Source organism: Hippocampus comes, unplaced genomic scaffold (assembly GCF_001891065.2).
Source record: "Hippocampus comes isolate QL1 unplaced genomic scaffold, H_comes_QL1_v1.1 scaffold120, whole genome shotgun sequence".
NCBI classification, from domain to species: Eukaryota; Metazoa; Chordata; class Actinopteri; order Syngnathiformes; family Syngnathidae; genus Hippocampus; species Hippocampus comes.
This window is the reverse complement of record NW_017805781.1, coordinates 443148-468726: the sequence shown is the minus strand read 5'-3', so window position 1 is coordinate 468726 and position 25579 is coordinate 443148. Positions and strand designations below refer to the sequence as shown.

The window sequence follows — 25579 nt, the reverse complement described above, 5'->3', positions numbered from 1 at the left end:
GCAAAGACGTCATGGTGAAATGTGCACACGTCTGCTACAAGCTAAGCTTGAAGGCAACAAGAAGCTGTAGCATCCATTTACAAAAAAGAGATTGGCGCTCTTCTCCTGTCCCATTTAAATCGCTTCAATTCCAAGCCGCGACTCCCAGTTCCAAATACGCATCGGCGCTATGCGCGGACGCTCCTTTCTTATCATTGTCAGCTCCTCAAGCCATGCATCCATCCAGCCGGACACTGTCCATCAGCACTGACCTTTTCGCTGAACAAAGCGGGGCTGTGAAAATGCTGCCAATTTCAGGCGCGAGACACGAACACCCCGGAGCTGTCCAGCAACGATAGTCAATTGGCGCCAACATTCCTCCCAATCAAAATCAGTGCTGGTAGACGTGTGCCGCCGAGAAGGCGCAACCACCAAACACATATATAATTTTTGGTACTCACATAGTAGCTGCATATTTTTAAAGGGTAAACATTCTACATAATTGGCTGCTTGCTACTGAAAGGGACACACAACAGTTCACACTGTCCCTGAGTCTTAAGTGAACCCTCACTGCCTGGACTATTATAATTTACTATATTTTTATTCTGCTTGAATTTGGCACCGCCTGTTGTTTTCTTCTGCAGAGGGAAAACAATCAGGATAAAAAAAAAGTGTGATTTATAGGGAACTAGTCCAGAATTAATGCTCCCAAAAAATGAGGGTGAATAACCTATAATTTGAGAGAAAAAACAAGACATGAATGCATCAATCTACCACAATCATAATTTCCTTTTTTAATACAAGCATTACAATATTTCATATTTTGGTGTTACAGAATTCAAGTTTTATAGATAGATTTGGTTCACAGAAGAATCACATCAACAGAACAAACATCCCTAGCTGCATAAAACCAGTACACAAACCAACAACAAAAAAAAACCCCAACAGCTTAAATAATGATAAGTACAAAAATAAGTGGATTCATCACTTTTTTTTTTGCAGACAGTACAGTGGCACAGAATCTTTTATCACTGGTAAAAAAAAAAAAAAAAAAGTAACATAAAAATGCCTCTTTGTTGATAACTAACCGGTGTTTTGTTTGCGGTCAACACAGCTTACGAGAAAACGATACATTCACTTGTTTTCTTCACCTCACTGGCTGAAGGCACTTATAATCAGATTTGGAGGAGCAAATAAAGCTTGTTTTTCTTCTTTCCTGTGCCATTTTCGTGACACACAGGGGCTGTCCTTTCAGTGCGAGATGATTAAATGACTCCGTGTAGTTCTTCGCAACTGCTATTTGACGCAAGTCTGCAATGGCGCTTCAGACGGTAGCGCTGTGAAGACTCGAAACTCTCGTTTATGAAAAGCTGCTTCTCTACGACGCCAGTCCTGCATCTTTCGCCATTCCGTAGAAAATTCCGCGCTGTGATATCAGATTTGAAGGAGTATCAAACTCTGCAATCTGTCCTTTGTCCAACACCAGCACTCTGCAAGGACACAAAGTATGAACATTTCTCATAGCGATGTGTGCGGTGGTGGTGGTAGGGACAGTATGCCAGAGAGTCAGCAGCGTGACTAGACACAAAGGAAGGTGCTGGGCGGGGCTGCGAAGATGCGCAGACAATCAGCTCACGGGATAAATCCACTTGTGATGTCATTGGTCGACGTCGCGCCGGGAACCAATCATGCGCCTTGAATGAATGCCCGTTGCATATACAGTGAAACTCCTCTACAATGAAATCATGTTTGCAGCAAGAAATTTTTCACGACAGGGGGTTTTTCACTGTAGCAAATTTGATCTCAGATGTAAACACACACACACACACACACACACACACGAGCACACACACACTCACACACACACACACACACACACACACACGTATATGTACACGCACACACAAACGTATGTGTACTCTTTATTTTTATTCCAATAGTGAATAAGTATGAGCATAAACTTATTTGACACTTCATATAGTCAGTGTAGAAAGAAAAAAAAGGGAAAGAAATTGCAAGCGTCCCGTGGCTGTTTTTAGCATGATAACAAGTAAAGCATTCGAGGAAACGTTCGTTTATTTGAATGTCCGTCGAGCCATAAGCAATTTAGCATTAGCAGCTAATCGGATGCTATGGATCTAGCTCAGTATCTAAACACATAGACAGTGAGTCTTGGCCAATGGCAGAGCAGCTATGAGTATGTTGAGTCCAAGAAAGTCGCAGCTGTGACCGAAATAAACATAGTTCACTATGTAAACCAATGTGGTGGTTGCTGTTGCCATTTCCAAACGAAGCAGTAGAGGTCACTGTTGGATTAGACTTCGTTGAAGTGAATCTCGTTGCGAGGCAAGAGCAGAGAAAAGGATTTCGTATCACGCAACAGGTTTTTTTTTTCATTGTATGGAGGGCGGGAGAGTGGGAATGGTGTTAATGCATGAAGATTTTTTCACACGAGGGGGTATTTTCACCCACTTAGGTTTCGTTGTAGAGGAGTTTCACTGTATAGTCATTTTTTTTTTCTGAATGCAGTACTTTGGAAAAAAAATAAATGAAGCGCAATATCGCGAGGGATCACTGTATATCTTAAACTGTTCTTCTGTGTTTTAAGCCTTTCAGGGACAGCGGTTACTACAGTGGACAGCTTATCATGTTATCAGGGTACAGATTATCATTATTGGCGCATGACAGGCTTAACATAATCAATAAACAACCATTAGGAAATATAGGAGTTTGTTTCTTAGTGAGCCAACTGACACATTTTTAAACCTCACAACTTGAATGAAATAACACACGGCAAAGAGGTTTCTCACCTTGTATAATCCATAATTGTGTTGAGTCTGTGCGCAATAGTAAAGACGGTGCAGTCTTCGAACTGAGTCCTAATAGTAGACTGGATGAGATCATCCGTCTCCAAGTCGACAGCAGCAGTCGCTTCATCAAGTATGAGGATTCGCGTCTTCCTGAGAAGGGCTCGGGCCAAACACACCAGCTGCCTCTGCCCCACGCTGAGAAAATGCAACCGGGGGCATCTCACAGTCACGCCTTCAACGCAAACAATGAATCATGGGGAACCATTGCCTGCTCCTTACCTGAGGTTCTCTCCTCCCTCTGTGCACTCCATCTCCAGTTTTGCTGGCTGGTTGCTCACAAACTTGTGCAAATGGGAATGTTCCAGAGCTTTCCACACCTCGTCATCGCTGTACTTCTCGAAGGGGTCAAGGTTCGCCCTGAGTGTTCCAGAGAATAGGACTGGCTCCTGGGACAAAAAAATACACGCACATACATGCTGACATCATATTCTATATCAGAACAAAGCAGATGGTATCAAACCAAGACGAGTAAAATGGTGAAATGAGGGACCGTTTTGGTTTAATTTAAAAAAAAAAAAAAAAAAAAAAGTTTTAGCTGGTAAGTGAATATCCACATTCAGCAGACAACAGATTATATGTGTCTGCAATGGTGGTTTCTGGTATGCTTATGTCAACTGTATTTATAGAGCACTTTAAAACACACACACACAAACACACACACAAACACACACACACACACACACACACACAAGTCCAAACTATAACAAACATACAAAAAATGCTATTGGATATGGTTTTCTACTCGGATCATGCCATTTGTAACACTGTTGGGAAATGTGTGCCCCCTTGCGGAGTCACTCTGTGTAGAAGAGATGCAAAAAGAAATGGTAGGGTTCAAACTTCAAATTGTCCATAACGTCTCATGTAAAGTTTCTTCGTATAACACAGTGAGGAAAAACTCACAGAGGGCCAAAACTCAAAGCACACTTTTGGTTGAACATTTATTGAACAGACGGTACTAAACACACACAGGTACCATAATTTTCCGCACTTTAAGGCGCACCTAAAAGCATTCCATTTTTTTTCAAAAGCCGACATGGCGCCTTTTCATCCGATGCGGTTTATATGTGGATCGATATTCTGATTTCTTGGACGTACTATTTCAAATGTTCTGGAAAAGCGCATTGTTACAGCTGTGGCGGTTGTGAACGCGCTATATAAATAAAGCTGTTTTGTATTGTATTCCTTTAACGTAGCTCCATCTAGTGGATGCATAATGCAACCGCAGCCACTATTGCAGCTTCTATTCTATGCACCTTATCATGCGGTGTGCCCTACATATGAAAATTTTTTTAAAAATAGGACATTCATTGAAGGTGCGCCTTATACTCTGAAGCGCCTTATTGTGCGCAAAATACGGTACACTACGTTATTCAAAAATAAATTGTCATACTTTTTTCATTATATGGCTGGTCCTACTACTTATACTCCCCTTATATTTATTCAAAGTCCGTGCACCCTCTGCTTCTCCCCAACACGTAACAAACGGATTTTAAAAGTGTGGTGAAGCTCGTCTGCGAATTTGCTTCGGGTGACAACAAGAGCCTGAGAAACATTCTGGGACGCAACCATGTAACGAGCTGCGTTCGGGAAACGAGGTCTACTGCTGAATGACTTCTTTCTTTGCGAAATTTGTTTTCACGGCTCAATTTAGCCGTTGCAGCTTTTAATAAGGTGCGTTTTGTAGGCTGGAAATTACACAAAGGTTATTCCCATCACTCTTTTTCAAGGGGCTATCTTGTCATATGTTGGCATAGTAGCATTTTACAAACAGTCATATGAAATTGTCAGACATTCCATTTTGTTGATGCCAAATTTAAAATCGCTCTAAAAGCCAAACCAAACTTGCAAAACATGTTCATCAATGTGAGTTGTCGACTTCTAGCGGGCCCTTTTTAATTTCCCCACAGGAAAAGTATACTTGCACTAATTTGCAGAAACTATGCTCTTCTTCACCCATCCATTGGACAGTAAAACAAACACAATGTGTGTTTTTGTGTTAAGATACGTACCTGTGGAATGATTGTAAGTTTGGACCTCAGGTCATGCAGGCCAATCTCCGATATCTTAACATCATCGATGGAGATCTCGCCTTCAGCGGCTTCCAGCAAACGGAAGAGGCAGAGCGTCATGGATGACTTGCCGGCTCCTGTTCGACCCACAATACCAACCTGCAGAAAATGTAATCATGCCATGTGTTGATGGCCCAATGTGCTCCTCTTCGACGAACCTTATTCCCATCCCCCCTGCCCTACCTTCTCTCCTCCTTTGACACTCAGCGTCAAGTTTTTCAGCACCAGATCCAGTCCCTCGCGGTATCGGACGCTGTAATTGTGAAACTCCACATTCCCCTGCGTGGGCCAATCGGCATGGGGTTTCTTGTCCTCGATTTCCCAGGGTGCCTTTTGCATTTAAAAACAAAAAGAAGAACAAATGAAGAACCTCTATTTTTAATCCCTCATTCTGTCACTCAAAAGTGTCAACTTTTTGACAACGTAAGAGAGCCGAGACATGATGAAGAGGAAAACATCTGCATGCCTTCTGCTCTTGTATCTTGTACTCAAGATCAGCTTTGATAAGGAGCATGGTGCCACATGGAAGAACGTGTAGTCGTAAGAAGAATAAAATTGAACAAGCGAGGCTAACTGTTAGCTAATATGGTGACTACAGCTAGTTGATAATCAGGATTAAAATTACAGCCCAATTATCTGGATGAGTGTATATTAAGTGTGGGGGCAATGTGGACAAAATCTTGGTATTCGTGCCAGATTTCTCAAAATGATCCTGATATTACTCAGAAAATTAAGCTTTAAAAAAAAAAAAAGAATAAAAATATCAAACGGTATGTGGAAAGAGCAGCTTTTTCAATTACAACATAGTAACAGTTATCAACATGAACAAAGTTAGCAATAAATAAAAAAATAATTGAATTCACATTATACTATCATCGTGCTTGAACGATAAATAATGATGCAACAACACAAGTGTGTGTGTGTGTGTGTGTGTGTGTGTGTGTGCGTGTGTGTGTGTGTATGAACAGCATCAATGTGTGCTTTAGTACTAAGGCGTGCCGCAAAAGGCGCGAGGCTTCCGAACCCGTCTTGAACTGGACCATCGCCAAAAAAAAAACCCCAAAAACAAAATACGGTTGGCCACTCACTCTTACACTCCAGCAGAGTGAACCGTGCCTCCCTGTATCACGTTTTGAGGCTCTCCATACAATATATTGCATTACATCACTTTTTTTTAATCCACAAAAAGATGGTGACAGTCAAGGAACACACAGGTTGCTACTGAAATATAGTACGTGGGCGATAATGATGAGGAAAGGGCGGCTATTTTGAAAGGCGAGACTCGCTCCCATTCGAACGAATGGACCTACGAGGCGTGGACTGCTCATATATTTTTACCACAAACCTCGCTATTTCATACATTGGCACAGGTGAAATTATAAATATGGTTAAGTACAGTTGTAAAACAACATATGAGTACCAGATCTACTTGCTTTGGCCTGATGGTGCACAACTGCTTCTCGATGGTTGAGGACAAAGAAATTTCTCGCATGTGTGGTACTACGTCTGCGTGTGTGTGACTCATGCTCTCTCTCTCCTTCCATCAGATGATTGCCATAGCCTGGCTTTAGCTCTCCAACAACGGCAAACTTGAAACAAGGTATGTTGAGGAGAGCGTTAAAAGTCTAGTACTGATAGCGTTTCAATTTTTTACATTAATTAATCCTGAAGGTTCAAATCTCGATATTGATATGACAACGATATATTGCACAGCCCTAGTGTTAATGCTTAACACCTTACACTGTCCACATCCTTTAACGTTGATCACACCAAATTTTCTGCGTGAATGCACACTTCAGTCCCAGCAAGGTTCCATTTTTTTATCATAATCTGTCTTTACAGTTACAATTTATGGCAAATCCTGTATGATAATATCTACTGAGAACTGAGCAGATCCAGAAATACCATTTAAAAGTACAATGTATAATGCACAAATGGCCAGTTGTAATTACATAACCAAAATGCCCTGGTTTGCACAATTTGCCATTTCTGGATTGAATTAAAGTTTATTGTCGCTGTTGCTGTTTGAGAACATGAGTTGGCAGAAGGACAGGAATCTAGGAATGTGTTGCAAATTCCTACTCTTTACCAGCCTATGTGTTATGAAGAGCACTTATCCGGAAAGAAACAAGCTGCTTTTGCATGAGTGTAACACATTCATTTTCCAGAAAATAGAATGTGTTTGCGATCGATCCACCATTTTATTGCACTCGTTGATCTCATTTGAAGGAAACTGGAGATATTTTACATTAAAAAGAAAATAAATACACTAGGGAGTGAATTTGCAACTAAACAATGTTCCAAAAAAAAAAAAACACACCAGAGAGGCAATACCGCCTGGGAATTGTTTCTTCTGAGGTAAGGCAGAATTCTTACGAGCATCTGAATTTTCATAGGCTGAGTTTATTGTTTGCTGTGGTAAAAACTACCCCATACTGTACCTCTGTCTTGGTCTCAGAGTATTCCTTTACTCGTTCCACAGCTACAATGTTGTTCTCCAGATCGGAAGTCATCCGCACCATCCAATTCAGAGACATGGTCACCTGCAAACGCAAGTGACACGCGAACACAACGTGAATTCAACTTAAAAAAACATAAATGACGTGATGGCAATGAAAGCTCGTCAAGTCTTCTTCTGTGTTGATCTTATACTAAGTCATTTGCTGTTACGCGGGAAAATCATGTACAATAAGAGTGAAAAGAAGTTCAGAATAGTCAGAACAGCCCAAACACTTGCATTGTGTTTAATAAAAGACAGAAATTCAAGAATGCATTTTCCGTACCTGTAAAGCATAAGACACTGATAGACCCACGAGGCCTGGGTTAAGGTCATTCTTTCCAGTGACCGCAAACAGAGCAGCAAACAACACGATGCAGTTGCCGATGAACTCAATGCGCACACCCAGCCACCTGTAGGACATACATATAATAAAGTCATTCAACTTATTCAATCCCAGCCATTTTCACTGGAGCAATTCCCTCAATCCCAGCGTTTTACTGGATTTTGACTGATCTTGCACGGCCCACAGAATATTTGGTTCTAATGCTATATAAATATGGAGCCTACCAAAATAAAGTTTGGACTCTCTTCTTTCATCAGAAAAAAAAATATTGTTTCTATCTTTTTCCATTCTTCAGCAATCGGCATTACAAAATGGCGAAGTTTCATGAAAATGGCGATTCCTGGGCAAAAAAACGGAGAAAAAGAGCTTTTTGTAAAAGCATGCATTTCAAGCACGTGAGGCACCACTGCCACCTACTGGTCGCTTTTTTTTACATGATTTACAATGCAAACAGCTTATTCTCATTCACAAATTGCATCAGACCCTCCTCCTCTCTATGACGCAAAAAACAAAAAGACTTAGACATACAAGTACGTCCTTGGTAGGCGGGGCCTAATTTTAAAAAGACGTACAAGTACGTCTTGTGGAATGAAAGAGTTAACTTATTTCAGTAAGGAGATGCCTAGGGGGAGTGTTACTAATTTTGTTGCTTAATTGTGGTGCCTTACTTCCATGAGAATTTATATTCCTGAGAGATTTAATATACTGGCTATATAAGGGCTGGGGGGGTGGCGAATAAAGTCTACCACAAAAAATGATGGACGGAAATTTTTCTGCCCCGGGAAACTACCGGCACTATTGTACGAGATTTAATATACTGGCTATATAAGGGCTGGGGGGGCGGTGAATAAAGTCTACCACAAAAAATGGTGGACGGAAATTTTTTTAGAACCTGCCGGCACTATTGTACGCCATCCACGCAAACATTTCCAAGCCGCATTAAGTCCACTGCACTCCTTTCTAAACCACTCAGGACCTTTTCATGGTCTATTTGCACCCTCTCTTGGTGGAAAGTTGACACTGCAGTCAGTGAGATTTTTTTTCATGTGAGGAGTATGGACACATCTCATCAGGTTTCATCACAGTGATTATATGCTGGACATAGTTTTTACACAGGGCAACTGCCCTTCCTGATGCATCCCACTTATTTCAACACAGGCAGTGACTTGGAATTAGGATCCATCATACAGATTAGGATTATAGCGGTCGTGACTGGGATTTGAATGGCGGTCTCCTGTGTCAAAGTCAGTGGTCCACCACATTGCTGAGCTGCAAGGTAAAATGACTCTGGTAAACTCCCTCCTTTTTTTCCCCTTTATTTAAGAATCTGAATCGAGAATCATTAGAAAGTGGAATCAAATCAAAGAACCATGATTGGAACCGGAATCGCCCAAATTCAAACAATGCCCAACCCTCGATATTGTGCCTTGAAGAAGCAAAAAGCAGAGGTGCTGCAAAAAGCAGAGGTGCAATAATGAGACCACCAAACTCCACCCCCTCAATGCCTCGGTGATGTCGAGAATTTCTGTCCATAAATGTTTTGAAAAGAAGCGGGGATTGAGGACAACTTTGGCAGAGTCCGTTGCTCATTTGAAATGAATCAGACCAAACTCTGACATCAGTTCTAGAAGGACGGCACTTGGGACCCCGTGCTCCCAAGCTACCCCAGCCCCCGCCCCCCAGAACTCCCCAAGGAAAACGTTCAAATGCCTTCTCCAAGTCAACAGAACACGTAGACTGGTTGGGCAAACTCCCATGCACCCACGAGGACACTGACGAAGGTGTAAGAGCTGGTCCCCGGTTCCACCTTAGATCTAAATTTGAGATTCGACCACAAGATGGACCTTCCTCTCCAGCACCCCTGCATAGACGTTACCTGGGAGGCTGAGGAATGTGATCCTTCGGTAATTGGAACACACCCTCCGTTCCGCCAATCCAGAGGCACTAATCCCAGTGTCCATGCTATGTTGTCAAGGCGTATCAATCAGGACAGCTCCACAACATACAGAGTCTTTAGGAACTCTGGGCAAATCTCATCAACCCCCAAGAGTTTGCCACAGAGGAGCTTTTTAACCACCTCAGCGACTTCTTGGGGAGTCCCTCTCAGTCCCCAGGCTCTGCTTTCTCAAAGGAAGGCATGTCAGTGAAATTGAGGAGGTCTTTGAAGTATTCTTCCTCCCGACTCACACTGTCCCAAGTCAAGGTCAGCAGCGCCCAATCTCCACTCCACACAATTTTAATAGAACACTGGTTTCGTCTTCCTGGGAAGCCGAATGGTGGATCATATTTTCCTTGAAGCCACCCAGAAGTTGTATTCCATTGCTTCACCAAACTCCTCCCACGTTCTAGTTTTTGCTGAAGCTGCATTATATTTGGCTAGATGTTACTTGTCAACTGACTTCGAATTCCCACAGGCCAAAAAGGCCTGGTAGGACTCCTTCATCAGCTTGACGGCATCCCTTACTGCCGATGTCCACCAGTGGGTTCGGGGATTGCCGCCATGACAGGCAACAACCACCCCTTACCACCACAACTCTCATCGGCCGGCACAACAATGGAGGCACGGAACACGGTCCATTCGAACTAAATGTCCACCGCCTCCTCCGGGATGTGGGCAAAGTTGTGTCAGAGGTGGAAGTTGAAACTTTTTCTGACAGGGGATTCTGCCAGACCAGTTAACCCCAGCTAACCCCAATTCCCAGCTAACCCTCACAATATGTTTGGGTCTGCCAGGTCGGACGAGTATCTTCCCCTACATAGGAGCCAAAACACCAGCGGGTCGTACTCGGCTCCGCCCCTCTCTTCACCCAAGTGGCCGCAAATCCAATGGCACAACTACAAAATCGATCATTGAACTGCGGCCTGGGTCCTCCTCCTTGTGGGCTCACCACCCGTGGAAGGGACCCAAGGGGGTCGGGTGCCCTGTGAGCTGGGCGCCGGTAAAAGGCAGATACCTTGGCAGAGCCCTAGCTACAGAGCCCTAGCTCGCTTTCGGGTTATTAACCAACAAAATGTACTTGTGCTTCATGTCACAAAATACATAAATAAGATACTGTAAATGAACCTAAAACTAAACAGAAAGACCAAGCCAAGGGAACAGGCACTGATAAAAAGAAGTTGTGTGTGTCAACATACGGAAACAAGATACGTACCTGTTTGATACAATCCCGGGGTAGTAACTCTTTTGGTTCTCATCCACTTTCATATCACTCATGAAAACAAAGGCAGAGTGTCTGCCAAAGGCTCGGATAACACTTGAGCCAGTGATGGTCTCAGAGAAATGGGAATATATGGGCGAGCGGCTGACAGACTCCAGACGCTTCAGCTGCCGAGATGTGGCAACGTAAAATCTCTTAAAGGCAGCAAGGGAAGAAAAACAAACGTGAGGTTCCAAACTATTACGCAACTCAGGCTGACATATTGCAAAAACACATAAAACACATACACGCATACACACTTGCGCAATCAGACACGATATTAAAGCTGGTGCTAACAAAACACTTGCAACGAGTGTCAGATATCAAAGTAAATAAGTATATTAAAGGTTGTAAGTGTGATTTGAGCCCCTCTGAGGGTCGAGTCAACAACATGGAAATCCTCTCTAAGCTAATAGCCTTAGTCAATATTTACAGACTGCACTGCATGTAAATATCAGGCTTGGACTGCAGGCGGTTTGTTGAATATTATATTCTCACAATCACAAGAAGGACCTCGCAGTGGTCATTCCCTTGCGCCCTGAATAAAATGTGCTTCGTGTGTTAAAGTAGTTTGGCTTTGATCGATATCCACAAAGCACTCACACACAGGGACACAAAAAACAGCGATATTAACAAGAGAAATGCCATGCAGGGAAAAATATCATGACAGTCCAAGAAATGATCAAGCTTGTTAGTACGGAATTAAAAGGAAAGCAAATGTTAAAATGACCCACAGTCTTTTTTCAAAATCCATCGACATTGACCAATTCAGTTGTGTGCTCGCTTCATTCAAAATGATTAGTGATCGTCATAGTCACTTTTTTAAATCTGTTTTGTCTGAAAAATGATGCAACAATGAGAACGAAATTATCTAGTCATAGTTCTCAATCACGTGAAAAGTATATTCGGAATTTCGATTGATTTACTAATTCGACAGAAAAGAAATAGGACACTTTATTAGCAAAAATTGGCTATATAATTACAACTACCAGCAACAACATTCACCTGGATCTGATAACCCAGCTATTATCTGCTACAATGCTAAAGCTGCTCCAGTGGCAGGAATAATCTTTCCGAGGCACAGGATCTAATGAGACGACTTAAATGCCTGCTTGATGGAGACTCAATGCATGACGATACAATGAAATCTGCTAATAACAACCAAAGTAGGTAACGAAGGAACATCCTCTCTTAAAATTTTAGCTGGTATACCCCCAAACAGTGCAAATGTGAAAAAAGGTACCATTTCATGGTCTGACATATACCCAAGAAACACTGGAATAAGTGCCCAGATTTAGCTCAACCATCACCAATGAAATGAAACGAGCTAAACTTTATTTTCACTGATACCAACTTCCTAGCAGTTAATCCAAAAGATGCTGTGTTAATTTTTTTTGCTCTTTGATGCGAATATAAAACAAATACTAGCATAGGAAAAAAACCAAACACATAAAAAATAACACGGAAAATAGTGAGTAAAGCAGGCCTCAGATGGTTTTTTTTTATGTTATCTTGACAGAATCTAAACGTGCCAAAGCTTCTGCTGTACATCCTTTGTAGAAACAAATCCCCCACCTCATTATTCTGAATCCTTTCATGCACCAATAATGTTAACCTGTAACCTGATAGCATAATAAGATGTCCACTGTAGTAACCGCTGTCCCTGAAAGGGTTAAAGAGCGACAGTCTGGGTTAATACCACAAAGGTGCACATGCCGCCTCCGGCTTGTTTTGCGTGAACAAAACACAAAATATTCCAGATTATGGAGAAAAATGTTCAACATATTCAATAACAAATTATTTCTGCCACCAGAGCTTTCAGACTGCATTACCATCGCGGTTGCTATATAAGTACTGTACAGTGGTACCTCTACTTATGAAATTAACTGGTTCTTGAAGAAATTTTTTAACTAGAAAATTATGTAAGTAGAGACGTGTATTGCATGTAAATGCCCTAATTCGTTCCAAGCCACCTCCCCCTCGAAAATTCAGACATGAATGTTTCCTAAACCAGAAAAATGCTTTTTAGATTATTGCACAATAAATGAGAGTTGTGCATAATGTAAAAAACAAAGAATAAAGAATAAAAATGACGGTCATCTAACTTTGAACTGCGTCCTCATTGTTTTTTGCCCTCTTTTGTTCATGTTCTCTCTCAGAAGTGTTTTTTCCATGCCGTTTTGTAAAGAACTGATCCGAGGACGTTTGCTTTTGTCGGCTTTTAACAATCCTTTAAAAATGTCCAAGGCAAACATTAGCATCGTAAGCGATCGCCCGACTGGTGAACACTTTTTCTGGGTGATTCATATTTACGTAAGACTATCGGAACGCCTTATGGCCCGACGAGGACGCTACATAGACATAGACACTACATAGATATCTATCTATCTATCTATCTATCTATCTATCTATCTATCTATCTATCTATCCATCTATCTATCTATCTATCTATCTATCTATCTATCTATCTATCTATCTATCTATCTATCTATCTATCTATCTTCAAATAGACACATTCGGTAGAGGGCCCTCTTAGCCAATGGGATGCCAGGATGATGCTCGGTAATAGCCAATGGCAGAGCAGGCTATAAGTATGTTGCGTTCAGGAAACTCTGAGCTGCGACCAGCAGCCCATACTGTATTTTTACCTTTCGTACCTTGACAGTTCTTTCGTAACAAGAGGCAATATTTTCCTGTTGAGACGTTTCATAACATGAAAATTTCGTCGGAAGAGACGTTCGTGTAAGTCGAGGTACCACTGTATCTCTGATTTTTGCATGAAAAACTCCTCCAGAAAATTATAAACATCACCAAGTGAACCTTGAAGTATTAGATGATCTAGCCCTAACATCTCACTACTAAACGCACAAAAATCCACTCCCGCCCAAAGAACAGTCTACAGCACACTTTCTCATCCGCAACACGGTCACACATGCACGAAACAGACTTGTTGACTATTTACCTGAACCCACCAATAGAACACCATTAACGGGGCTACGACTATGAGGAACATGGGGGTGAGGGCAGAGCATATGAGCAGCACATTCAGTGTGTACCAGAAAGTGCGCATCCATATGTCAATTTGATGTGGGAGCTGGGAGTCTATGGCATCCATGTCTTTGCTGAAGCGGTTTATTAACCGCCCAATGGGGTTGCTCTCAAAGAAAGCCTGCGGCGCTCGCAGGACCCCCTGGAGCAGGTTGCGGTGCATGAGCTTGGCTGCCCGTACCATACTGTAGGCCTGGGACAACATGCAGTTAGCCAACAACAGCAGACCTGCGAGAAGGGGAGTAAGCAGGGTGAAGGGGTAAGGCGGGGGGTGGGGGGGCAACACAACAACTGCGTTAATGGATTCGGATCCGCATCTTATCAAGTAAAATCCTCTGAATTCAGGTATCAGTGCATTTTTCACAGCCACGAGCCTGAGGCTGCAATACAACGACCCATCCTGAAATTAAGATATTGAGCTGTAAAATGCATAATCATATTTTTCTTTCTCTCAAATAAGAGGCCACTTCCACCATTAAGAAAATTTACGATTTAAAAAAAAATGTAGCAAAGTAACTGTGAAGTACAATTCTGCCGTTACCCGATCCTCGAAAGACCTTAAAAGTGAGTGACTATTCCGAAGCTATGAATTCAGTTGCATCAGTCCAACTCCGCCACTACAAGGAGCCATAGTTTTATGGATTATGTCTTTTTTACGCTTGCGTGTTGAAGAAGAATGTGGGTGTGACAAGAAAGCAGAATGAATTGGTTAGATGAATCAAAGCAGCAATGCTCAGCATGGACAAAGCTGTCGGAAAAAAAAAAAAAAAAACATGAAAACAAAGACCAAACACTGGAGCATTAGAACAACTGCAAACATGCACACAGCATGCATTGTTTTCCCTTTCGCTGAATACCTGGACAAAGATGTATACGAAAGCCAGGGGTGCTATGACAACCGCAAAGATGGGAGTGCTGGAAATGATCACAATTATGGTGGAGAGAGACACAAAAAAGGTGACCAGGAACATGAGCACGGTAGAAGGCAGGGTCTCATCGATCAAGTAGATGTCTTTGGAGAAGCGGTTGATGATGCGTCCTATGGGAGTGGTGTCAAAAAACGACTGGAGTGTGTGAAGTTTGTTGACGAGCAGGTTATGGTGCAGCTTCCGCGCTGCCCCGATGTTTCCCATTGCTAACGTAAAGGAACAGATCATGACCAGGACACCTACGATTGATTTCAGAGAAGAGGGGGGGGTTTTGTTGTCAATTGATAAAATAGTTGATGCATGCCTGCAGTGCAAGGTTGGAAAAGGAACATTCACTGAAAATTTAAATTAATATTAAAAAAAAAAGCATTGAACAACATTATGCATCACATTCACAGAAGTAATTCAGAAAGCCATATGAATAAGATTTTAGATTAGAACATGCATTTTTCTCCAACAGCACAATTTCTACACCTGAGCTCTTAAATCCTATAAAGCCAAACGTACGTGTAGTTTGCGTTTTGGGATGTTTTTTGTGTTATTTTTGCGATGGCACCACAGAAATCTAGAACCCAAATTAACCCTTTCAGGGACAGCGGTTACGACAGTGGACAGCTTATCAGGGTGCATGAAAGGGTTAATTCATTTTTTTTTTATATACGGTGAAGAAAAATATAAATGCAAAACTGTTTTTGCTCCCATTTTTCATGAGTTGGATTTAAAGATCTAAAGCAGGGGTGTCAAACTCATTTTTGTCACGGGCCACATATTTGGTGTGCCAGTACAAAAAAACATTTTAATTAAACCCATTCCTCTTCCTTCTTGAGTCTTGGGGCCAATTAAATGATTGTGATGCATCATCATAAAAAAAATGACGTCCCGCGTATGCATTCACCTGTAGTTTGCGTTTTGGGATGTTTTTTGTGTTATTTTTGCGATGGCACCACAGAAATCTAGAACCCAAATTAACCCTTTCAGGGACAGCGGTTACGACAGTGGACAGCTTATCAGGGTGCATGAAAGGGTTAATTCATTTTTTTTTTTTTTTATATACGGTGAAGAAAAATATAAATGCAAAACTATTGTTTTTGCTCCCATTTTTCATGAGTTGGATTTAAAGATCTAAAGCAGGGGTGTCAAACTCATTTTTGTCGCGGGCCACATATTTGGTGTGCCAGTACAAAAAAACCTTTTTAATTAAACCCATTCCTCTTCCTGCTTGAGTCTTGGGGCCAATTAAATGATTGTGATGCATCATCATAAAAAAAATGACGTCCCGCGTATGCATTCACCCTTTCTAACTAGCGGCCATCGATGCATTTAGAATTCCATTACATTTAAAGTAGTTACGTTTCTGTCTATTAACCCTTTCATGCACCCTGTAACCTGATAACGTGATAAGCGGTCCACTGTCGTAAGCGCTGTCCCTGAAAGGGTTAAACAGTTCATGAATATTTAGGTTGAAAACGTCAAAACGCAGAATTCCTGTGGCATTTAGGGGCAGAGAAATAAATCTTCATTTTTTTTTCCAATAAGAAAAAAAAATTGCTTTGAAAGCTAAAATTAAAAGTCAACCTGTGGCCCTGGAAAACATTGTGTTTGACATTAAAGGTTTCACTTAATGTCAATTAATTCATGTACAACCCAAAATAGCCGCTTTAAAGAGTCAAGCACGGGTTGATTGAGCTGTCAACTTATCCAAATGTTTATTCAGGCACCACACTTGCTTGGAAAAGTTTGAAAATGGAGAACAAATCTCGAATGATTAGAAATGGAAATATTATTTTCTCAATTGGCTAATTGTCACCTTTGCCTTGGAACGAATCGGGGGGAAACTGTCATATAAAAGTGTTTTCTTAAGGAAAAGCTGAAATCACCTCATTGCAAACATCGCACAACAGTGGTAAACTCAGGCAGCATCACGCCAGCAGTGTGCTGTGTAAACAAGCAAAGCTGCATGATGGCGGAGTCACTTTCATGGCTGCATTGATCAATCTGTGTCCACTAGAGAGCCGTTGCACACAGAGTTACCATATTTTATGGTACAGTCATACCTCGGTTTTCGACCATAATCCGTTCTAGAAGGCTGTTCGAAAACCGACTTGTTCGAAAACCGAAACAGCGCTCTTTTAAAAAAAACAGAAATCTTTATTGAACATGTCTGCTCACAATGGAACGCTACAAGAGGAAGTGTCACTTCCTTGTCTACCCGAGGAAGCGTCACTTCTTCGTGTAAGGAAGGTGAGAGGAGTCAAGCGGCGCATTCAAGTGCGCTCACTTTGGTCGAGAACCATTTTCGGTCGTAATCCGAGGAATAAAAAACTCGAAATTTTTGGTCGAAAACCGATTTGGTCGAGAACAGAGACGTTCGAGAACCAAGGTTTGAATGTGTATGTTTCATGTTTGCGCCCAGTTCTCAGGGGTTTGTTCCAGTTGCAGCAGCTGTAAAGGCTCTGTAGAAATAAAACTGTGTTGTATTGTATTGTATTCCTTTAGCGTAGCTCCATCTAGTGGATGCATAGCCCAACCGCAGCCATTCTTGTAGCTTCGATTCTATTCGCCTTATAATGCAGTGCGCCCTATATATGAAAACAGTTTTGAAATCGGCCATTCATTGAAGGTGCGCCTTAAAATCTGAAGCACCTTATCGTGCAGAAAATACGGTAAGTGGCTGACCTTAAGATTTGTCATTGTGAAATTCAGAGAAAATAAATTGAAATCAATTTCATACTGTCTATTGCCTGAAACAAAACGACAAAAAAACCACATAAAAACACTTTCTTACCTTGTGTAATTCCAAGTGCTGCGTACACACCCACCCTCATATTAACATTGTCCTCAGTCCGGTTTAGCAAGGCATCATTGGTCCACTCACTGAGCCAAATGTTTCCTCCAATTGCAGCTGCACTCTGGCAGCCATATAAAATGCAGATCAGCACAGACAGCAGCACTCCCACTGCCTTTGCGTACTCAAGGTAGACCTTTAGCTTGACCTGAAGGGTAGAACATTGATAAAATGCAAAAACAAGTGATGATGGGGTGACGAATTTTGTTACAGAACGCGGTGAGTGATTGTAGCGACAAGTGCTAAAAACAGACTAACCCTGCCTGTTTCTGCAGTCTCTGCCTGGATGAGTTTCTCCATCCCATGTTGCTGCTTCTTTTCTTGTGGCTCTGGGTGCTTCTTCTGACTGCAGCCATGCCTCCTAACTGACCGGGACTTAGGTGTCTCACCATCTGCTGAAATTATGCTGATTTGCCTTCAATGAAAAGAAATTCTGTCAGTTGTGTACAGAAGCGTGCACATTTTTTTAATTTCAACCTGATGAGTGTTATTTCTAGCGGCGCGCTACAGAAGGCATTCTCAATCCAAGGTATGAATTTGCCCACAGGTAGAGATTGGCGTTGAATGTTATAGACCACTGACGAAGCCTACGCTACTAATGAGCTGCGGCTGGATAGCGAACGAGGCTAAACATGATGCAAAGGCAAAAGTTTGCTTTTCATCCGGTGGCTACAAAGCATACGTCAAATCACTAACCATCACCGCCACGGCAACAAAAAAAAAAATCTACATTTTTGTAAGTAGCTTTATTACGCTCAATCCAAGGTATGAATTTGCCCACAGGTAGAGATTGGCGTTGAATGTTGCAGACCACTGACGAAGCCTACGCTACAAATGAGCTGCGGCTGGATAGCGAACAAGGCTAAACATGATGCAAAGGCAAAAGTTCTCTTTTCCATCCGGTGGCTACAAAACATACGTCAAATCACTAACCATCGCCGCCACGACAACAAAAAAAAAATGTACATTTTTGTAAGTAGCTTAATGACAAAGGCAAAGGGAAGACGCGGAGAAAGATGAGAAGCCATGCTAATTACTAAGCTAATGCAATCGCAAAACCCCAAAATAAGTGCTTGTGTGATACGGTGCACTTGTCATCTAGCTGGAATCGCGATACAGCGGCAAGGAACTTAATTTGAACAGCAAAATACCAATCAACTTATGTAACTGTGGAGAAAATGGTACAGAATAACACCGACAGCAACCGAAGACGGGAAATGACAGACGATGTCAACGAATACATCAGCTGCGAGAGAATTGCACAAAATGTTGTCTGTGCATTAACTATCCAATACAAGCTACCAGCAACGTGATTTGTTATTTTGAATGCATATTAATTTTGACGTTAGAGATCTGATTAATTGAATACACTTGCTTTCTTGTTGACAGTTGAAAACAGAATCAGTAAAGTCCAATTCATGCATGGCCACAGTAATTTGAATGAATTATACAAAATTAATCTCAAAGTCAATTGTATTGTTTTCACAATAAATATAATATAGCTTTTTTAAAAAAAAATTTTTTAATTACTATTTTGCACAAGTGAGTGTTAACATTTAATTTTGACTGGAGATTTGCATTTGCACAATTAAATGCCATCCCAATCAATATTGTTTCGTCAGTGTGTCAGTATTTATTTTATCAATTTATCTTCTTGAATGGAAGAAAAATTCCTGTATTCAGAAATGATTCACTTTGTAAATTATTTTTTTATTAAAAAATATTTTTACCTTGAATTTTGTATCGTGATATGCAAAGTATATTGTTAGAATGAAGAATGCAATTGATTAGCAATTATAATTATTATTACTTCAATGCTCTGTGTCTACTTTGGGCTCTGAAAAGTCGCATAAATGTTGAAATGTGTTAACATGTTTATCATACCTGATGAAGTTTCTCTTTGCTTCATTAATTCCCGGTTCACTCTGCACCATATCCATGTGGTTGCTAAGGGTGTCTTCCGGGAACAAATCTTCATCATCGATTATTTCCTCTGCAAAAACATGAAGCAAAATAATATATCAATCTGAAAATTAAACATTGCAACAAGTATTAGCTGATGGTTTGTAAATATGATGTATGAAAAAAAAAAAATCTACCTGTGGCCTCATCTTCGTCTACAAAGTCCTCCAGAGCATAATTTCTGAGAAACTCAGCAAAAGCTCCATTCTGCTTGAGCAGCTCTTGATATGACCCCATCTCTGACACTCTTCCATCCACCATCACCACTATATTGTCCACCTGGGGCAGGTAGCTAATGCCATGTGTCACCAGAATACGCGTCTAGGGTCAAACAACAGGTAAAAATAATAATTGCAAGAATAAGAAATGCCACTGTCTCCATCGTAACAGATTTAGAGAAAGTACAAACAGGGACATGCACACTTAAGTGAAGAAGAGTCAGTGAGAATCAACCTCCACCAAAGCTTAAACATGTATCAAATGGGGCACCTGCACAAAAACAAATGAAAAAAAAAAAACAAAAAAAAAACTGCATTTCCTGCACTATAAGGCGCTTTGGATTATCAGGCGCACCTTCAATGAATGGCCTATTTTAAAACTGTTTTCATATATAGGGCGCACTGCATTATAAGGCGTATAGAATAGAGGCTACAATAGTGGCTGCTGTTGCGTTGTGCATCCACTAGATGGTGCTACGCGAAAATGAATACAATACAATGCAATACAGCTTTATTTACCGTATTGGCCCGAATATAAGACGGTGTTTTTTGCATTGAAATAAGACTGAAAAAGTGGGAGTCGTCTTATATTTGGGGTCTAGACATTATACCCATTCACGACGCTAGATGGCGCCAGATCTCATTGAAGCGAATGCTGATCTTGACTCCCCAGGCCAAAGTGAACCCCTGTCACGAAGAATAAAAATAAAAATAGCGGTAGCACGAAGAATAAAAACAAAAAAATAGCGGTAAGAAAGAAAAGAGAAGAAAATAATAGAACAGATAACAGAAAATGGAGAAACGTAGCGACAATCTGGAGAAAAGTGGGTCGAAGATTTGCCAGGTTAACCGGCAGCAGAGGAGAAGTTATGATGCAAGTAATTTACGATTTGAATGAGGCAAAATAACATGCTTTTTCTCTCAAATATATTGTTATAATCATTTGTTTCAGATGTACTGTAATAATTTTCTGTATAAAAATTAATTTGGTGTTCACAAAGTCTTTTTTCAAACTTGAGTCTTGAAAAAGAGGGGGTCGTCTTATAATCAGGGCCGTCTTATATTCGGGCCAATACGGTATATAGAGCCCTCACAACTGTTGCAACTGGAACAAAGCCACGAGAACTGGTCGCACACATGAAACATATAACTACAAATGGCATTACAAAACAATAAATGAAAGACAAAAGTTATGAAGACAATTGATTCAACAAAAAGGCACACAAACCTCGTGGGCTCACATCCACAAGGGGCTAAATATCCTTAGCAGCCTTGCTTGTCTCCTTCTTCCTTCATTTAGACAGTAGTTAACTATGCTTTTGGTATTATCTTTGTTTCATAATGGCTCTGCAGAGCTCACAAAGTAGTTGTCTGAGTGTGTTTTGGTGAATGCACGTGTCAATTAGTGTCAGGCAGAACCCTTCTTCGTTACAATTGGTTCCTGCTGATAAACACCACTAGATGGCATAGGAACACTAACAGGGAAACAACTCAACGGGGAATATAAAGAGACTTTAACACCATAAATAAGGCCCATCGCATTATTGGGCACATTGTCAGCTTTTGAGAAAATTGAATAATTTTAGGTGCGCCTTATAGTGCGGAAAATACGGTACTTGATATTAACTCACCTTGCCCTTTAGTGCTCCTTCTGGACCTATTAGGTTGTCAAATATGTGTTTGGACACATGGGAGTCAACAGCAGACAACGGGTCATCCAGCAGGTAGACATCTGCATCACTATATAGAGCTCGGGCGAGGCTGACCCTCTGTCTCTGGCCTCCAGAGAGATTGATGCCCTGTTGTGTCAACAGGCAACATTAAGGAGATAGGCCTTGTAGAATACAGGCAGTTTTGATACCCCCCATGTTTGTCATAACTACAAATCTTTTCTCAGTGGACAGGAGTAAAAACAAAAAGAAGCGGAAGTACCTTTTCTCCTATTTCCGTCATGTCTCCTCCTGGCAAAACCTCCAGGTCAGGGGTTAAGGCGCAGGCCTCCAAAACGCAACGGTACTTTTGTTCATTGTACGGTTTCCCAAACAGGATATTATCACGCAGCGTGGCATTCTGTATCCAGGCCTGCTGAGGAACGTAGGCCACTGATCCCTGACAAAAAAAAAAAAAAAAATTCCCAAACGTTCATGATTCTTGTTATGAACCCTTTCAGGGACAGCGGTTACTACAGTGGACAGTTCATCATGTTATGTTAATTTGTACTGCAAAAATGTTAGCATCAATGGTGGAAAAACAAGATTAACTGCTCCTTGTTTGCATGTCAAACAAGATACTGAGTGCAGGCATACCCGAATGGAAATATCTCCTTCAAGTTTCTCCATTTCACCCAGCAGGGCAGAAATTAGCGAGGACTTCCCACAGCCAACATGGCCAACCACTGCCAGCAGGGAGCCGTGAGGCACCAACACGTTGATGCTTGAAAGAACAAAGTCAATAGAAATGACCTCTCTCTGCTTATGAACGAAAAGAAGACAAGCGTGTATGTAACTTAGCAAGACATACTCGTGCAACACAGGAGAATCCTCTTTGGCCCAGGCGAATTTCCCATCGACAACAGTGACTGAAAAATCTATCAAGCAAAACATGATGCAGACATATTTTGAGCGGCGACAAATTGGCGGATGACTCATAATTTCGCAAACATCAATAGCCTCTTCACACCCAAAGTCACCGGGTGAAAGTTACAAGCAGGAAATAGTGACTCGACACGCATGCGGACAACCTGCAATCTTCCACGAGTTGATGAGTTACAGTGACGATGCATATATTCGAAGGCATGACTCATCTGTGAAGTGCGCAGGCATGAAACGACGACACGTGTACTGTGTTTGCTCTTGCCTGACGCGGTGTTCTTTCTGTCCACTGAATTTGGATCCAGCTCATCATGACTCAAGAAACTCTGGATTCGCTTCAGGGAGACGCTTGTCTGCAATGCAGAATAAACACGGGTTCAGTGTAAACTGAAACTGGTGATCAAGGAAGTCTGGTTTTGTTTGTTTTTTTTGCTCTTATGACCTGAATTATGCAAAAATGACTTGTTTTAAATAACCACAAACACAAACAGAATTGCTCTCGCGCCCTAAGCGCCCCGCCGACGCAGGCAGAGAGACAAAGAGGCTAAGAGAAGCAAAAGGCCCACCTGTACGAGGCTGCTTATGACTTGAGGGAGCATGTTGAGAGGGAAACGCAGAATATTAAACAGAGAGAGTGACACAAAGGCCTTCTCCGCATCCAGGATGTTGTTCTCATCCACCGTCACATACACAGCAAATGTTGTCAGTGCAACCTGAGGACACATCAACAAATGGACTGGTGAGAAACAACAGTTTACTGTCGACAGAAACACAACTCTCACTCAAAATAATCTGATCTTCAACAGCTGGTGATCGATAATTATTTAAATAGGAAATACAGTGGTACCTTGACTTATGAACATCTCTTCATACGAAATTTTCAAGTTCCGAAACGCCTCAACAGGAAAATATTGCCTCTTGTTACAAAACACAATTCAAGATACGAAACGTAAAAAAAAACAGTATGGTCTGCTACTCGCAGCTCCGAGTTTCCTGAACGCAACATACTTATAGCTGCTCTGCCATTGGCTATTACCGAGCATCACCCTGGCATCCCATTGGCTAAGAGGGACCTCTACCGTATGTGTCTGTGTGTGTAGAAAGATAAATAGATCGATGTGGCTATGCAGTGACCTCGTCATTCGCCACTCGGGCCATGAGGCGTTCCAATAGTTTGACAAAAATGTGAACCACCCAGAAAAAGTGTTCACCAGTCGGGCGATCGCTCACTATGCTGTTTGCCTTGGACAATATCGAAGTATTGTTAAAAGCCGACAAAAGCAGACGTCCTTTGCTCAGTTCTTTACAAAACAGCAGGCAAAAAACACTTCTGAAAGAGAATATGAACTAAAGAGGGCAAAAAAACAATGAGGATGCAGTTAAAAGTTAAATGACCATTTCTTTTCTTGACTCTATTCTTTGTTTTTCATTGTGCACAACTCTCATTTATTGTGCAATAATATAATTGTAACATGTATCTGTTACATATTTTGATGCATTTTTATGCTTTAGAAAACATTTAGGTCTGAATTTTATGAGGGGGCGGGGGGCTTGGAACGGATTAGGGCATTTACATGGAAAACGCGCCTCTACACGATTTTCTACATTGCTTGTGTTGAGTAGGGTAACGGCTCTGTATGGCCTGAACTGGTCCCCATTCAATCGCAGGGCACATACTGAATAAATAAGACAACTATTCACACTCTCATTTGCACCAATGGAAACTTTCGAGTGTTCAAATGCACTTAACATGCATGTTTCTGGTAAACGAGAGGAAGGAAGAGGCAAGATTTGAACTCAGAACTTAACGACTGTGACGCGAACGACATACTTCTCCCCTGAGCTGCCCTGAGTAAATATTAACTTATTTAAAACATTGCGGGACTGCAAAAAGAGTTGAGTTGTTAGATAACGTGCCTGTTTGTTTATACAAATGAACGCAAGACCTGTTTTGATGTCCTTTTGTTTGAAAGATCTACTCAAACAGATGGTGTCTGGATGAAGATGAACTGTTAAAACAGAATACGAGCCGGACGTCTATCAAACACAGGATTGCACTTTTTCGAATTTAAGTCTTTTACTTCGGGATTTCATTGAGTTTATGGTTAAATCTGTGGTTGGGAATTATTCTCATTATTTTCAAGTTAACCCTTTCATGCACCCCGTAACCTGATGGATGGATAACGTGATAAGCTGCCCACTGTAGTAACCACTGTCCCTGAAAGGGTTAAATATGAAACTTCAAGCCATGAGGCTATAGTTTTCCAAATTATTGTTTGTGTATCAAATAATTTTTATGTATTCATTTCGGTGTCAAAATTAAGCTATCTGGTCATGTTGCCAAGTGCAAAATACAGTGCTACCTCTACTTAACGTCTCTTCAAATGAAATTTTCACGTTACGAAATGCCTCAACAGGAAAATATTGCCTCTTGTTACGAAAGAAAATTCAAGACACGAAAGGTAAAAATACAGTTTGGGCTGCTACTCACAGCTCCGAGTTTCCTGAATGCAACATGAACTAAAGAGGGCAAAAAACGATGATGATGCAGTTAAAAGTTAAATGACCATCATTTTTATTCTTTACTCTTTGTTTTTGACATTTTATGCTTGACCAAACATTTATGTCTGAATTTTGGGGGTCTTAGAATGGATTAGGGCAGGGGTCGGGAACCTTTTTGACTAAGAAAGCCATAAAAGCAAAACTATTTTAAAAGTGATTTCAACAAACTGTCAGTATAATAAGCCTCTGAATGTATTTTTTAAAATAATTTTGTGATAATACACACCATTAATGTGAATGGTTTTCCGTTCCTCAGGATTGCTAAAAATCCAGCAAAACTATCGGAATGAAAGTCATCTTGCCGGGTCCATGCGCGAAGTTACTGCTGGCTAGCTTGCACACTGCTCAGTAGCTTGCACGCTTCCTTTCGGCCGTCTCTCGCACAATATTTTGATGCGAACGTTGCATGGGGCGTGTCAAAGTGCTGCTCTGCATTCGACCGTTTCATCGATGGTATTTTGTC

At 41.3% G+C, this 25579-nt stretch overlaps 1 protein-coding gene across 1 annotated transcript in view; it reads right to left on the bottom strand.

The window, feature by feature from the left end:
* Window positions 1-748: 748 nt before the first annotated feature.
* abcc3 (ATP-binding cassette, sub-family C (CFTR/MRP), member 3) overlaps window positions 749-25579 on the bottom strand; it is a 58089-nt gene continuing 33258 nt past the window's right edge. The window contains exons 17-31 of the mRNA XM_019884893.1: window positions 21896-22072; window positions 21595-21762; window positions 19883-20066; window positions 19668-19776; window positions 18042-18198; window positions 17724-17931; window positions 13924-14237; window positions 10917-11116; window positions 7705-7831; window positions 7363-7464; window positions 5105-5251; window positions 4862-5020; window positions 3069-3235; window positions 2790-2984; window positions 749-1469 (exon numbers count right to left, since the gene is read on the bottom strand). Coding sequence (XP_019740452.1) covers window positions 1358-1469; window positions 2790-2984; window positions 3069-3235; window positions 4862-5020; window positions 5105-5251; window positions 7363-7464; window positions 7705-7831; window positions 10917-11116; window positions 13924-14237; window positions 17724-17931; window positions 18042-18198; window positions 19668-19776; window positions 19883-20066; window positions 21595-21762; window positions 21896-22072 — 2526 coding nt within the window. The 3' untranslated portion in view covers window positions 749-1357. The remainder of the gene's footprint in view (window positions 1470-2789; window positions 2985-3068; window positions 3236-4861; window positions 5021-5104; window positions 5252-7362; window positions 7465-7704; window positions 7832-10916; window positions 11117-13923; window positions 14238-17723; window positions 17932-18041; window positions 18199-19667; window positions 19777-19882; window positions 20067-21594; window positions 21763-21895; window positions 22073-25579) is intronic.